At 36.1% G+C, this 13,475-nt stretch overlaps 1 protein-coding gene across 1 annotated transcript in view; it reads right to left on the bottom strand.

Annotated features, from left to right (window-relative positions):
- Positions 1 to 13,233, bottom strand: part of LOC140162905 (uncharacterized GMC-type oxidoreductase Mb1310-like) — a 46,816-nt gene extending 33,583 nt beyond the window's left edge. The window contains exons 1-3 of the mRNA XM_072186214.1: positions 12,979 to 13,233; positions 10,042 to 10,107; positions 7,920 to 8,065 (exon numbers count right to left, since the gene is read on the bottom strand). Coding sequence (XP_072042315.1) covers positions 7,920 to 8,065; positions 10,042 to 10,107; positions 12,979 to 13,173 — 407 coding nt within the window. The 5' untranslated portion in view covers positions 13,174 to 13,233. The remainder of the gene's footprint in view (positions 1 to 7,919; positions 8,066 to 10,041; positions 10,108 to 12,978) is intronic.
- Between the last annotated feature and the right edge of the window lie 242 nt (positions 13,234 to 13,475).

Below are 13,475 nucleotides of genomic sequence, written 5' to 3'. Positions count from 1 at the left end.
AGTTTTTTATGTTTCTTATTATTTTGTGATGATAAAAGTAAGGATATTTTAACACTTTAGAAATTTCTCGTTTGTTATGTTTCTTATTACTTTGTGAGGAAAAGTAAGGAATTTTTGTATTACTTTGGAAATTTTTCACTTGTTATCATCATGTTTTGTGATGACAACAGTGAGAATTATTTTCATCATTTCGCCAACTTCTCATTTGTTATGTTTAACGTTTCTTATTATTTTGTGAGGAAAAAGTGAGGATTTTTTATCACTTTGGAATGTTTTCATTTGTTATATTTCTTATTATTTTGTGATGAAAAAAGTTGTTCATTACGACGCCAATTTTTCATTCATTTTTTAAAATTATTTTGTGATGAGATACGTGAGGATTTCTATCACATTCGAAATATAATTAGATATGGCACGATTTGGGGGAGAAATTTTGGCACCTATTTTTTTGGACATCATAATAATTCATCACTTTTTCATCACTTTGAAAACAATATTACAAAATGCAATCAAACAATATCAAGGCATGGAATAATAATATTAAATTTCTCAATCCATGAGCTTAAAGCAACATTGTACATTATACAAAAAATAAAAAAAAATCCGAAGTAATTTCAAAATCTTTTTTCCATACAAAATAATGTGAAACGTAACAAATGAAAAATTTGCGAAGAAACATACCAAATGATAAAAATTCCCTTTAAAAGGGAAAGCCAGCCTCAATGTAGAAGAGGTCTTGTAATTAGTTTTGGTCAATGTGAAAGGCATTTTTAGGATCACGGCTTACTACATCCATGTTACATGACAGTCCACCAAACCATCAACGGTGAGAACATGTAGGCCTACACTGAAACTGCAGAAAACATTAACTCCTAATCTCATGTCAACTCTTTAATTCATTATTGTTCATTATTATTAATTCATTATTGTTCTCTAAATTGTTCTGTTCTGGTTTTTTTTGTCTTTTCAGCTTTATCCCCACGATATCTCAATTTCCAATTTTTTAATACCATAACTTATACGAACTCAATATCTTCGCTTAGGAATGTCCGATTTTATTGGGGAAAACGGCGTTGTGGAGCAAAATAGCTCTTTATGTGAAAGCCTCCAAATTTATAAGCTGTCAAAAGATGTCTGTTTTTGACATGATACTAAAGACCCATTCAGTGATCCCAGCGCAAGAGTAAAAAAATTAAAATTGTTTATAAATTGCTTAAAAGAGAAGGATAGGCCTAAGTCATTCAAATTGTCATTTGGTATTTTTGAAATGCCAAATTTGGCAAAAACGAAGAAAACAGCAGTACTGACGAAGTTCAAGCCCCGCCATTCAAATACATGTAGCTAATTTTAGATACTGTCAGTATCTAAAAATACAGATTCGTGTAAAATGTCTTATTTTGTCTTAAATAGGCCTACACGGCTTTCGGCTGAACCATTCGCAGACTTAGCACATCTATGTAATAACAAAGGTACGGTACCAAAATTTTGATGATTTTTACGATCGTCCGGATGAGCAAATCACTGAATGGCCTTTAATATTAATAATAGATAAGCTGCCTTTATAAATATTATTGACAATGTTGAGAGTAGGAATTACCTTGAAAAATGTCTCAACAATACAAGATGCCAGTTTTATTCCGGTCTGAAACGATCAGATATTTTAAACATTAATAACATCATAAACCCAAATCGTGAAAAAATCACCCCGGGTAGCCGATCCTGCCCAAAAGTGTCTGCTTTCGATATACCACGTCACAAATACTACACTGCACTGACTGCAGGTTTTAGTTCAAAGGGCATTTCGTGATCCACAGCATCATCCCCAACTTTTCTCAAAAAAGTTGAGATTTTTATATCACTGGAAACCTCTGGCTACATAATGTTTATGTACAAAATATTTCTTGCAGATTAATTCGTTTAGCAAAGGGGTCGTGAAATTTGAATTTCGTTCTGGTATACCAGAACGAAATTACAACACATTGTCTACACATAATCATGTATAACTCGTAAAGACAAAATCGGAATCAACTGAAATTTTTTAGAATAAGCTTTTTTGTGGATATCTACTGAAAAATGTCATAAAAAGAGGATGCTAGGATCACGAAATACTCCTTTAATTCGCCATATAACATAATTTAAACTCACCTTACATGTACATTTTATTTTAAAATAATTTGATATTAATTCGCAATGTATAGTTTACTATGGCAAGCACAAGGACTGATTACTCACTGCAATCTTCACTCTTGTGTGTTTTGACTGTAAGTTTATGAATCAAATAAAAAAGATAGAAAGTAGCTTCACTTACGTTATGTGTCATTTTATTTATAACATAGAAGTTATTAAATTAATAAAGTAAGACAATTTATTTATCTATAAGTGCATGTCAAATGGGTACATTGTTCAATACTATAGGCCTACATGCATAAATTATGCCCACATGCATAAATTATGCCCATATTATAACTAGGCCCTAAAAACTTTATTTTGCATCGGATTTTTCCCGTTGAAAAGACAAAACTGATGTTTATGATAGCAACTATTTCATCAATAGCATTTTGAGTCATTTTTATCCATAAAACGACACAGGATAGGATAGATAATTACTTTGACATCAATGATATGATGAAGATTTTGATTCTTAGATCTGTTATCAACATGATATCACGCTGTTCAGTGGTCAAGGACCCCGGATCATAGGTGATGTAATTTTCTTCTGCTGACCATATGATGCTGTATATTAACTATTATTGTTACATTTTAGGCCTATACCTAAAACTTTTAAAGTCATATTAATTCAAACATAACTTTGGTAATACTCACTCGTTTTCATTCGTTGAAACGACAAAACATACTTACTTTTCCTGACAAATCGAATTACAATAATTTTTAAAAATTCCACCCATAAAATTTAAAAAAATAAGTCATTCCAATACCAATAAAAGTTAATCTCTTGAGCAAACAGACCCGATCCCAGAAATATATACCAGCCCGCGAATGGGCTGGCGAAAATATTACAAAGTGATAAAAATTTCGTGTTGGTACAATTTGTTGGTACATATTTTCTAATGATTTAAGCAAAATATTTTTTGTTAATTCTCAAAAACCCAACTTAACTAAATAACAAAAACTGATGCTAAACTTAAAATGTGTATCCATTATTTAAATTCAATCAATCCCGGAAATTAAGCATGTTATTAAAACCCTAAGCCACGATGGGTAGATTTGTTTTTGATTACCCAGATCAGCTATACATGCGTAACATACAGGGTGTCCCAGAAAAAATTACCGGGCGAATAAATTTAGACGTAAGTCAAAAAATAGACATCAAAATCCAAAAATCTAAATATCAGCGTGTAGCCCATCTTATTGTGCATCTTATACGTTAATTTTACTGGAATCGGTTGACTAATTGTGAAGAAATGAGCGATTACATAACACATGTGTCAATTCACTTCATTCCAAGTTTGAAATAAAGATCATTCAACACAATACGCACTAGTGGTTAACACTGTCATTGGGCTTCATACTTTGTTCGGCGAAATCATTTTCGTTCTTTCTAAACAATCTGTTTCTTGTAAAACATTTAATTAGGAAATTTGAAATTTGAAAACTTGCACAATATTGAAAAATTATAAGCTTGCATGTAAGATGGTGCTCGGTACTTGTAAATATCTTTTTTTCGTTAATGTTGATATAAATGTTGTATAAAGAATTATTGCATAAGAATTCCAGCTGGCTTTAAAAAATTCTCACACACATTAATGTTTTTGGAATATTTCCAATAAATTGTAATGCAAAGTTTAAATTTTTTTAAACTCCAACATAATGTTGCATAGTATCAAAATTCACACGTTAAGCTGTAAGCACTTGATCATTGTCATTCTTGGCTCAAATGTTCTTTGGAAAGTCAAAATATAACATATTTGCGCAACCTAAAAATTAAAGTTGGAAACCTTCCAATTGCAGAAATCAAAGTTTTGTCAGACAAACTGTTATTTATCTTCAGTGAAAGCATGAATAACATAACACCGTCGGATTATAAAATAGATCACGTGGACTACATTTAATGAGATACACAAACTTTAGGAAGCGCTGAGTGAGTATGAAAAAAGCGCCTGTTGATCAAACTTGGAATGAACTGCATTGATGCGCGAATTATGTAATCGTTAATTCCCTCGCAACCAGTCGACCGAATCAAATACACTTTTCATACGTGATGCACAATAAAACAGGCTATACGCTACATTTTAAATTGTTTGATTCTGATGTATATTTCTCGACTTACGTTCAATTATATTCACTCGGTAATTTTTTCTGGGACACCCTGTATTATTAAAAGGGCTACTGCATGGAGGTGAGGTTTATGACCAAGAAATGTAAATATTGACTTTCCCTCTGTGTGTGTCATCACATGAACAATTACGTAATCGTATTGACTTTTGTTGAACCATGGTTGAACTTGTAAAGGTCAGTAAACTCATCATCACTCCTGCCAGAGACCATTTTCTCGGGGGGGGGGGGTGCCCTGTGCAAGGCAACATGATTCAGCTTTGGCCCTTCAGATCTGTAACCTAACTTTTCCAAACTGTCCCAAAAAATCTCTTTTCCCGTGAAAATTTGCTATCAATGCTAAAATGCGAAGGGGGATACCGGAGCCAGGGGCCAAAATTTCCACATCGAATCGTTCAACTAAAAAAACATTAATTACCAGGACAAATGCGCGCGAAAAAATTGCAATGAACAAAATAATCATGTGCCATAAAATTGTGCCAAAGCCCACCCCTATAGCCAAAGTCATCCTTAAAGAACTAATATCACTTTCAAAACATACTGAATCTTCAATTATTAGGGGGGCTGAAAAATATGTAGGGGGGGTTATAAAATTTTGGAGTTATGAATATAGGGGATTCAAAAGTTTTGGGTGTATGAACAGGGGGTTAAAAAGTTTTTGTGCACTTAGAGGGGGGCTGTAAAAACTTTAGCAACATTAGACCTGAAGCAAAAAATAAAGAATAGCCTGCAATATTTTCGTAAATGTTCCAGTATTAAAACCAAAACAAAAGTTCATTCCAGATAAGGGTATTTATTTGATACAGTTAACATAATTTAACTACGTCCACGCCTAAACGCAAAACCTGCTATTTTTGAACTACGTCTGCGCCGACTGCGCCGACATAAAAACCAAGACCTACGGTCCAAACACTACATGTAGCAGCAAAACACTCAAACACTTCTGGTATCAAACACAAAACAACATACCATCCCAATTCAACTTCAACGGGGACAAATCCCCTCCAACACTGCGTCCATGCCCCATTTATAAAATCACCCATTTTAATTACGACCACACCCAAAGCCCAAACATGCTAAATTTCGACTACGTCTGCGCCGACATTAAACCAGGACCTATACTTTGTCCAATTTACATGTACCAACAACAAATTCAAACACTATCAAACACAAAACAACATCTTGTAGGCCTACTCCTTCAACGCCATTGGGGGACGAATCCCCCCGCAATACTGCGTCCACGCCACGCTCCATTTTTAAAATCACCACTTTTAACTACGTCCACGCCCAAACGCAAAATCTGCCATTTTCAACTACGGCTGCGCCGACTACGCCGACTTAAAAACCAAGACCTATGTCCAACATACTGTTCATGTACTGCCACCACATTCACACACAATTTAACATATTATACTAATTCAACAGCATGGGCACAAATCCCCCAAACACTATGTCCCATTCATAAAATCACCAATTTTATCCACGTCCAAGCCCAAAGCCCAAACCTGTTAATTTTCAGCTACGTCTGCGCCCAGTGGCGTACCGTGGCCGCCCCAACCCCGGGGGCTGAAGAAGAAACAATTTTGCCGCCCTTCTTTAACAGCCCGAAAAGGTTGACCCAATTTTTTCATGGTCGTTTGAAAAGTGAAGAGCAAAAAAAAAAAAAAAATAAATAAAAAAAAAAAGAAAAAGGATTTTTGGCGCTAGCGCCCTAAAAGCAACCTTTTTTTATGCTTTTTCAATTTTTTGCGCCCTTTTTACTTTGATAATTCGTTTTGCCGCCCCCTTCGTTTTTGCCGCCCCTGTTTTTGCCGCCCCTTCGTTTTTGCCGCCCCCTACTTTGACCCCGGGGGCTGGCGCCCCCAAAAGCCCCCCCCCCCCCAAAATACGCGCATGCGCCGACTACGCCGACATAAAAACTAGACATAGAATTTGTCCTAGTAGGCCTATACATGTACCAACAACTAATTCAAATACGATCACACAAAAAAATACCACATCTTGAACTCCTTCAACGGTATAACGGGGACAAATCCCCCCGCAATACTACGTCTACGCCCCATTTATAAAAACCTGTCAATTTTCAACTACGTCTGCGCCGACTGCGCCTTGTTAAAAACCGACACCTATAGGGCCTATAGGCATGATGCAGTCATGTCTACAGTAGAATTCATCTCGACCTTTGCAGGACTTAACCCCATTAAAAGCTATTAAACCAAGATAACACTCATTGAAACAGCTCAACTGATTAAATCGGATCTTCTCTGGTTGTGCACAAGTGACTGTTTTCATGTGCGATATCGCAATAAAGATGGTATTCATAGCTTCAGTTGGGTAACCGATTATAAAGGAAACGAAAGGAAACAATGTTATGTGTGGCTTTGTTCACGAAATCAGACAATGTCGTGCTTTTTGTAAACCAGCATTCTTGAAAATGAGCAACATAATGATTTTTGACTTAACACGGTTTAGAAATAATTTCTTCATATTTTTGGTGTTATCTGTCGTTTACATATCCTTCCTAAAACACCAAAGTACGAGTATTTCCAAACATCTAAATTTGCTAAAATTTAGGACATGTTACAAAACTATATTGTCTAGAATTTTAGAAGAGTACTTTTAATATTGGCCGGTTATTTTTCACACAGCGACGTTAACTAGGCAATGTACTATTACCTATAACATTAACTAAAACACCAAAGTACGAATATTTCCAAAAATCTAAATTAGCTAAAAATTTAGGACATGTTACAAAACTATATTTTCTAGAACTTTAGAAGAGTACTTTTAATATTGGCCGGTTATTTTTCACACAGCGACGTTAACAAGTCATATCCCCATACTGTTAACGTAGGGCTATTTGTAAAGGTCACGCGTCAATGGGAAAGAGCACTGTGTATTGTGTATAGGAAAACGGACAGTAACTGCAGTATGGCCTACTCCCGAGTAGTACCAGCAAACATACTTCCTTTGTTTCAACTGCAACTTAAATAATGCATCTACGCTGCATTGATCAACCCGCCAATTTAAACTGCGTCCACGTCAAACGCCAACTCTGTCGGTTTTTCGACTACGTCTGCGCCAACTGCGCCCACAAAAAAACCAAGACCTATACTTAGTCTCCAGAATAACACACTCACAACATTACCATACACAAATCATTAAAACAGAATACCCCCACTCAAGCACAAAACACCCTATTCCAATACATACAAACATGTTACAACTTTATACAACTATACCCCCGAGAGGGGTATTCTGTAGTTACTCCAAAAGAAAGAAAGAAAGAATTTGGCGATGGGGAGAGGAGGGAAGGAAGGAAGGAAGGAAAACATTTATCCTTTTTGATATTTAGTACGGCTTGGGTTAAGTTACTATAGTTTGAAACCTTTAAAAATGCATTGCAGTTTACAAGCCAAATGAAAAAAAAACCCATCAAAACAGAAGTTTTCGAAAAGATTAGGGTTATTTTGTCTGTATACCGATGCATTGTTTGTTATATATAGTAGACTGACGATAGATGATGATTTGTATTATTTTTGATAGATAGTATGAATATAAATATTTCAGTACCATGAGCAAATGCGCAAAAAGGTCATTGTGAAATATAGATTTTTTTTACTCACCAAGTGTTATTTTCACTTTTGATGAAGTAAGGCAGCACATCTTTCCAGCCCCACCCATCACATCCTAGACTCTCCCATGAGTCGTAGTCAGCAGAATGTCCACGAACATAAGCCATGAAATTTAAAGAGCTCGAACCACCAAGAACCTGTTGAAGTTTATTAAATTAACACAAATAACATTTATTTATCATTTTAATTCATCAAGATATGAAATAAGTATTGTTAAAAAAAATCTCATTTGAAAATAAAAAAGCTGACGAAACACAATAATTACAAATTAATTTCGGCAATTGCATTTTCTTTAAACAGGTTAAAATCAATTGCCAATGAAAATAGCAGAGATGAAATTGTGACGTTATTTCATAATTTTAAGCAGAATGCATAAACATGTCACTTCACTTATTTAGGGAGGACGGGTTAGTGTAATGGTCTTCTGCGGCCCTGGTTCAATTCCCCGCGTTGTCACATGTGAGTTTGGTTGCCGATCCTCGCAATGTTTTTTCTTCGGGTGACCTCCTGCTTCTAAAATCGGTCCGCTTCCCATATCTCTGTCCGTCATACTCAGTTGACGGCCAAATGTTATAAATAATAATAAAGAAAATCATTTCAATCCCTTATCTGCTGCTGATGTTGCGATTTTCTGTTCTCCGCAGCAATTTTCGGTTCTCCGCAGCAATCTGTGGCTCTCCGCAGCAACTTTCGGTTCTCCGCAGCAATTTTCGGTTCTTCGCTGCAATTTCCGGTTACCCACAACCATTTTCGGTTCTTCGCTGCGTCTTTTGGTTCTCCGCAACAATTGGCAGTTCTCCACAGTGATTTTTGGTTCTCTTTGCACCGATTTTCGGTTATGCGCAGCAATTTTTGGTTCTCCGCAGCGATTTTTGGTTTTCCGCAGCAATTTTTTTGGTTCTCCGCAGCGATTTTTTTTATTCTCCGCAGCGATTTTTTTTATTCTACGCTGCAATTTTCTCCGCTGTGATTTACGGATCTCCGCACCGATTTCCGGTCCTCCGCTGCGATTTTCGGTTCTCTGCAGCGATTTCCGGTTCTCCACGGCAATTTTCGGTTTCCCATTGCAATGTTCAGTTCTCCGCAGCGATTTCCGGTCCCCGCTGCGTTTTTTTCGTTTCTCCACAGCGATTTTTGGTTCTCCGCAACGACCCTGCTCTCTGCACCAATTTCTGGTCCTCCGCAGCAATTTGGTTCTCTGCTGCTATATATATATCTTTGGAGATTTTTTTCTCCTTCTTGACGTTTAATATTTTTTAGCGAAAGACGATGCTTCAAATTCCAGAAAAACAACGTTAAATGTTAACAACAAAATGCGATGTACTTTTAAATATCAAGGAAGCCAATTGCATTTATATTTCTATAGGTTTTGCGGTTTTTAAGGCAAATAATATATCAAAACAGAATGTTCTTCCTTCCGAAAAAACCATGCACATTGGACGGAAATTACACCCCTTATATCAAGCCTTTTGATCTACTTTATAGAACCTATTATGATTCCTCTTGTGTGTCCGATTTCAAACAGCGCTAGGTTATGCCCACGTTTCAAATGATGCGTTTTTATCTGGCAGGATAATAATGATAATAATAATAATAATAATAATAATAATAATAATAATAATAATAATAATAATAATAATAATAATAATGATAATACTACTACTACTACTACTACTACTACTACTACTACTACTACTACTACTACTGCTACTGCTACTACTACTACTACTACTACTACTACTACTACTACTACTACTACTACTACTACTACTAATAATAATAATAATAATAATAATAATATGCGCACTTCCGGTTGATGCATTTATATGTGCTTGTTTTTTTCCAGCACTTTAGTGACAATTTTGCTATAAAAAATTATTTTTTCGGCTATGAAATATGTTAATAATTGCGTATCACTGCTCGAGAAATTGTACAATTCGTCAAATGCACAAGCCCAGCATTAGAAGCATAATGCCTTGTCTACCACAAATAGCATAGCTTCGGCACTTGCACACATTCATTGGCTGTTGACGAACTTGATTGAATTTCAAAAAAGGTGTTTTGTCGGACACAATAGATGGTATTTTTGTGGTTCTTGATAATTTTGGCTTACCTTTCCACGAGGCCATATTATTTTTCCATCTGTATATGCTTGCGCTGCATGTTTCTGGGGAACTGTCTGAAAGTGATAAAATTAATCATAATACTAGATTGTAATGTTATTACAAACAGATGTCATTACCAGTGTACTAACATTGTGACTTTGCCCAACATTGACAATCGAAATTCCTTGTGCATGAAAAACAAAATATTTTTTACTACTATGAAATTTTAACACTAAACATCTTCACACAAATATTAAGTTTATACAAATTACCACAAAACACAGAAAAAGATTAAAAATTTGATAAAGAAATTAAAATCTAAGTTTCAAATGTGTATATTAGTGTAATAGCTGTTATTGAGATTGAAAAATGTGTAATGTTTTGTTAGAAACATTAATAAATGATCACATCAAACAAACGTGGACTGGATCCCAAACGATCATAATACTCCCACATGCCCCTTAATTTAGGTCCAAACAGGGCGAATCTCACCCAATGACCCCATTATGGCTATATGCTTTAATATATGAATTTATTATTAATTTTGCATTCAGTTACAATATTACTTTTGTATTACTTTATTTTCTAAATAATATATTAATTGATTCATTACATACCTTAGCCAAATAGCGATTGGCTAAGGTCCTTTTTCTGTCAGATTCTTTCTTCTATCAATCGTATAATGAGCCATCGTAACCATATGCCTTTGTCAATTTTGACCAAATTTGGTTACTAGGACCATTGGGGGTGCCACAAATGTCACGTGAAAATGGCTCATGTTAAGGTCATTCCCGGAGGTCATTATGGCCAAAAACCTGTTTTTCACTAAAATGCTTCTCCTTACTCATATTAAATAGCAGCGTGACGTCACTTGCACACATGCATCGTCTGTAGCCAGTGTCTAAAGGTCATTTAGGGGTCATTTCTGGTATGTAACCAAATACCTTAAATCGGCCATCGTAGCAATATGCTTTCTGCCGTGTTGGTCATACATAGTTGGCCACTAGGGCCATTGGGTTGTGTTACAAATGTCACGTGATCGTTTCCGGTCAAAGGTCATCCACTTCCGGTCAATGGTCAAAAAACATAATTTTCACTAAAATTGCCTATGACCCCCCTTTTTTATTTGCCCCCCCCGACCAAGACCTTTATAAATCCAAAATTTATTAATTTATTTATAAGAAAGCTGGCTACGCCCCTGCTTAAGACATGTTAAGAGAGAAACAAATATTGCGCACTTATACATGTTATAGGTTAATGAACGCGTATTACTTGTTGGGAGAGATATTAGACAAAACAGTGCACGCGTGCTGATGTTGATGCGTCTAATGCATGCGCCCTGAAAGGGGGAGTGCATTAGACGCATCAACATCAGCTATCATTGATTTACATGTACAGCTCTCTTCCCTAGTAATTGTGATTTTACCCTTTCCTTGTTAAATAAACAGATCTCGAAATTGGAAGGAGCAAATTGAACAGAACAAACGGCATTTAAGACCTATGACTACGCCCGTGACGTTGATTTAAGCATTATGCCACAAAGGTATTTTCTAATTGCCAAAGAGGGCGCTTTTCACTTGCACAATTTTTTTTGAGACAGGCTGTATATGTGCAGATGAAATCTTTTTTACCAGCTTTTGTTGTTCTATCACCCATGCAATAGCTGTTAGATTTAGGAAATGACGTTTTCCTTGCTGTATTCATGGTATTTGCAGTAAGTAAATAATTGGTCACACCAAACCACAATTTAACTTTTACAAGGACAATCTTCACAAAGGCTTCCAAAGACAAATCTGTGTATTTACCTTAGACAAATAGCATTTGGCTAAATGCCTCTTTCTGTCAGGTTCTTCTTTCTTTCTTTCTTTCTTTCTTTCTTTCTTTCTTTCTTTCTTTTTCTTTCTTTCTTTCTTTCTTTCTTTCTTTCTTTCTTTCTTTCTTTCTTTCTTTCTTTCTTTCTTTCTTTCTTTCTTTCTTTCTTTCTTTCTTTCTTTCTTTCTTTCTTTCTTTCTTTCTTTCTTTCTTTCTTTCTTTCTTTCTTTCTTTCTTTCTTTCTTTCTTCTATCCATCGGAACGGAGTGAGTTTCTATTGGAGTTCGCCGGTAAGGAAAATGTTACCGGGGAAGGTCAATTTCTATTGAGCAGAATTAATCCCATTACCGTCTCTTTACCGGGGGAAAGAGTGTGGATGTGTGGAGGTTTGGGTGTTTGATATGTGGGTGTCCGTGTATGGAGGGAAGGGAGGTATGTGGAGGTTGGGGTGGTAGAAAGAGAAACAGATGGGAGTGATCATTGGAAGTAGAAAGGGAAAGGGGAGGAGAGTTCGAATTAGAGGAGATATCGAATGTGAGGGGGAGGCGAGGAGGGGAGAGAAGGAGGCGCTTAGGGAATATGGTTTTATATAGATGGGGGAGAGGGGAGCCTAGGTAAGAGGTATGGATTGTGCTTACCGGGGACAATAAACTAATCAAATCATCGCCATCGCCATGCATCGTTTATGTTTCATACATGTACAAACAAACACCCCCTGCTCAATATACACGCATGAACTCGGGGTGTAATTATACGATGGCATGAAAGTATGCCCCCTACGACAGACTTATCTGAAGTAAAACAAAATATTTCAAAGAGCGTGTTTATAGTGGCTATATACTGACAGCAAGCACCGCCCGCGTTGACAGATATCCGATAATAATTATGTTAGCACAATAGGCCATTATATACTTATGGTTATATACCATATACTGGGTCCTCCCAGCACAATAGTGTTATGATTGCAGACCAGATCTACTGTACTTTTTAATCCCTTGATTTTGGGTTTCTGAACAAAAGAGAAACCCAAACTTATAATTTCAAATGAGGGAATGCCAAAAATCATGCTAGAAGAAAATGACACGTATTCCTTGGGTTCACCAGCCTCACTTTATGGTGGTTTATGGCCTCACCTTAAAATTCCAATCTATGTCGGTTTGTTGAAGCGTTGCTACCATAGCAGGTATAGCAATATTAGGATATTCCACATCAGATGGCCCTGCTTCTAACAGAAGAACAGTACAATTGGAATCTTCTGACAACCGAGTAGCCACTACACATCCAGCGCTTCCTGCACCGATCACAACATAGTCATATACCGTCGACATTTTGAGCGATTTTCGATTTATATATAGGATGTCGTATCACTAAATGCACGCAAATATACATGCAATCCTAAAAGCAATATTTATTGCAAGCAGTCTTCATGCGCAGATTGAAATAAATATTCGCGTGCAATAATATCTGGCCCAGTATGGTCCTTATCCTAAAGAAAATCTGGGGTTGGAAGTCGGAGTTGACATTATAATATAAGGTCAACATACTTAACCCTCCATATATAAATGTACGTGCCAATTGTCTGATTTGGCTTCAGAAGTGTATAAACAGTTTGCCTATGTTCTACCACAAA

Source organism: Amphiura filiformis, chromosome 10 (genome assembly GCF_039555335.1).
Source record: "Amphiura filiformis chromosome 10, Afil_fr2py, whole genome shotgun sequence".
NCBI lineage: Eukaryota > Metazoa > Echinodermata > Ophiuroidea > Amphilepidida > Amphiuridae > Amphiura > Amphiura filiformis.
The sequence above is the reverse complement of the archived record's forward strand: the minus strand, read 5'-3'. Positions and strand labels throughout refer to the sequence as shown.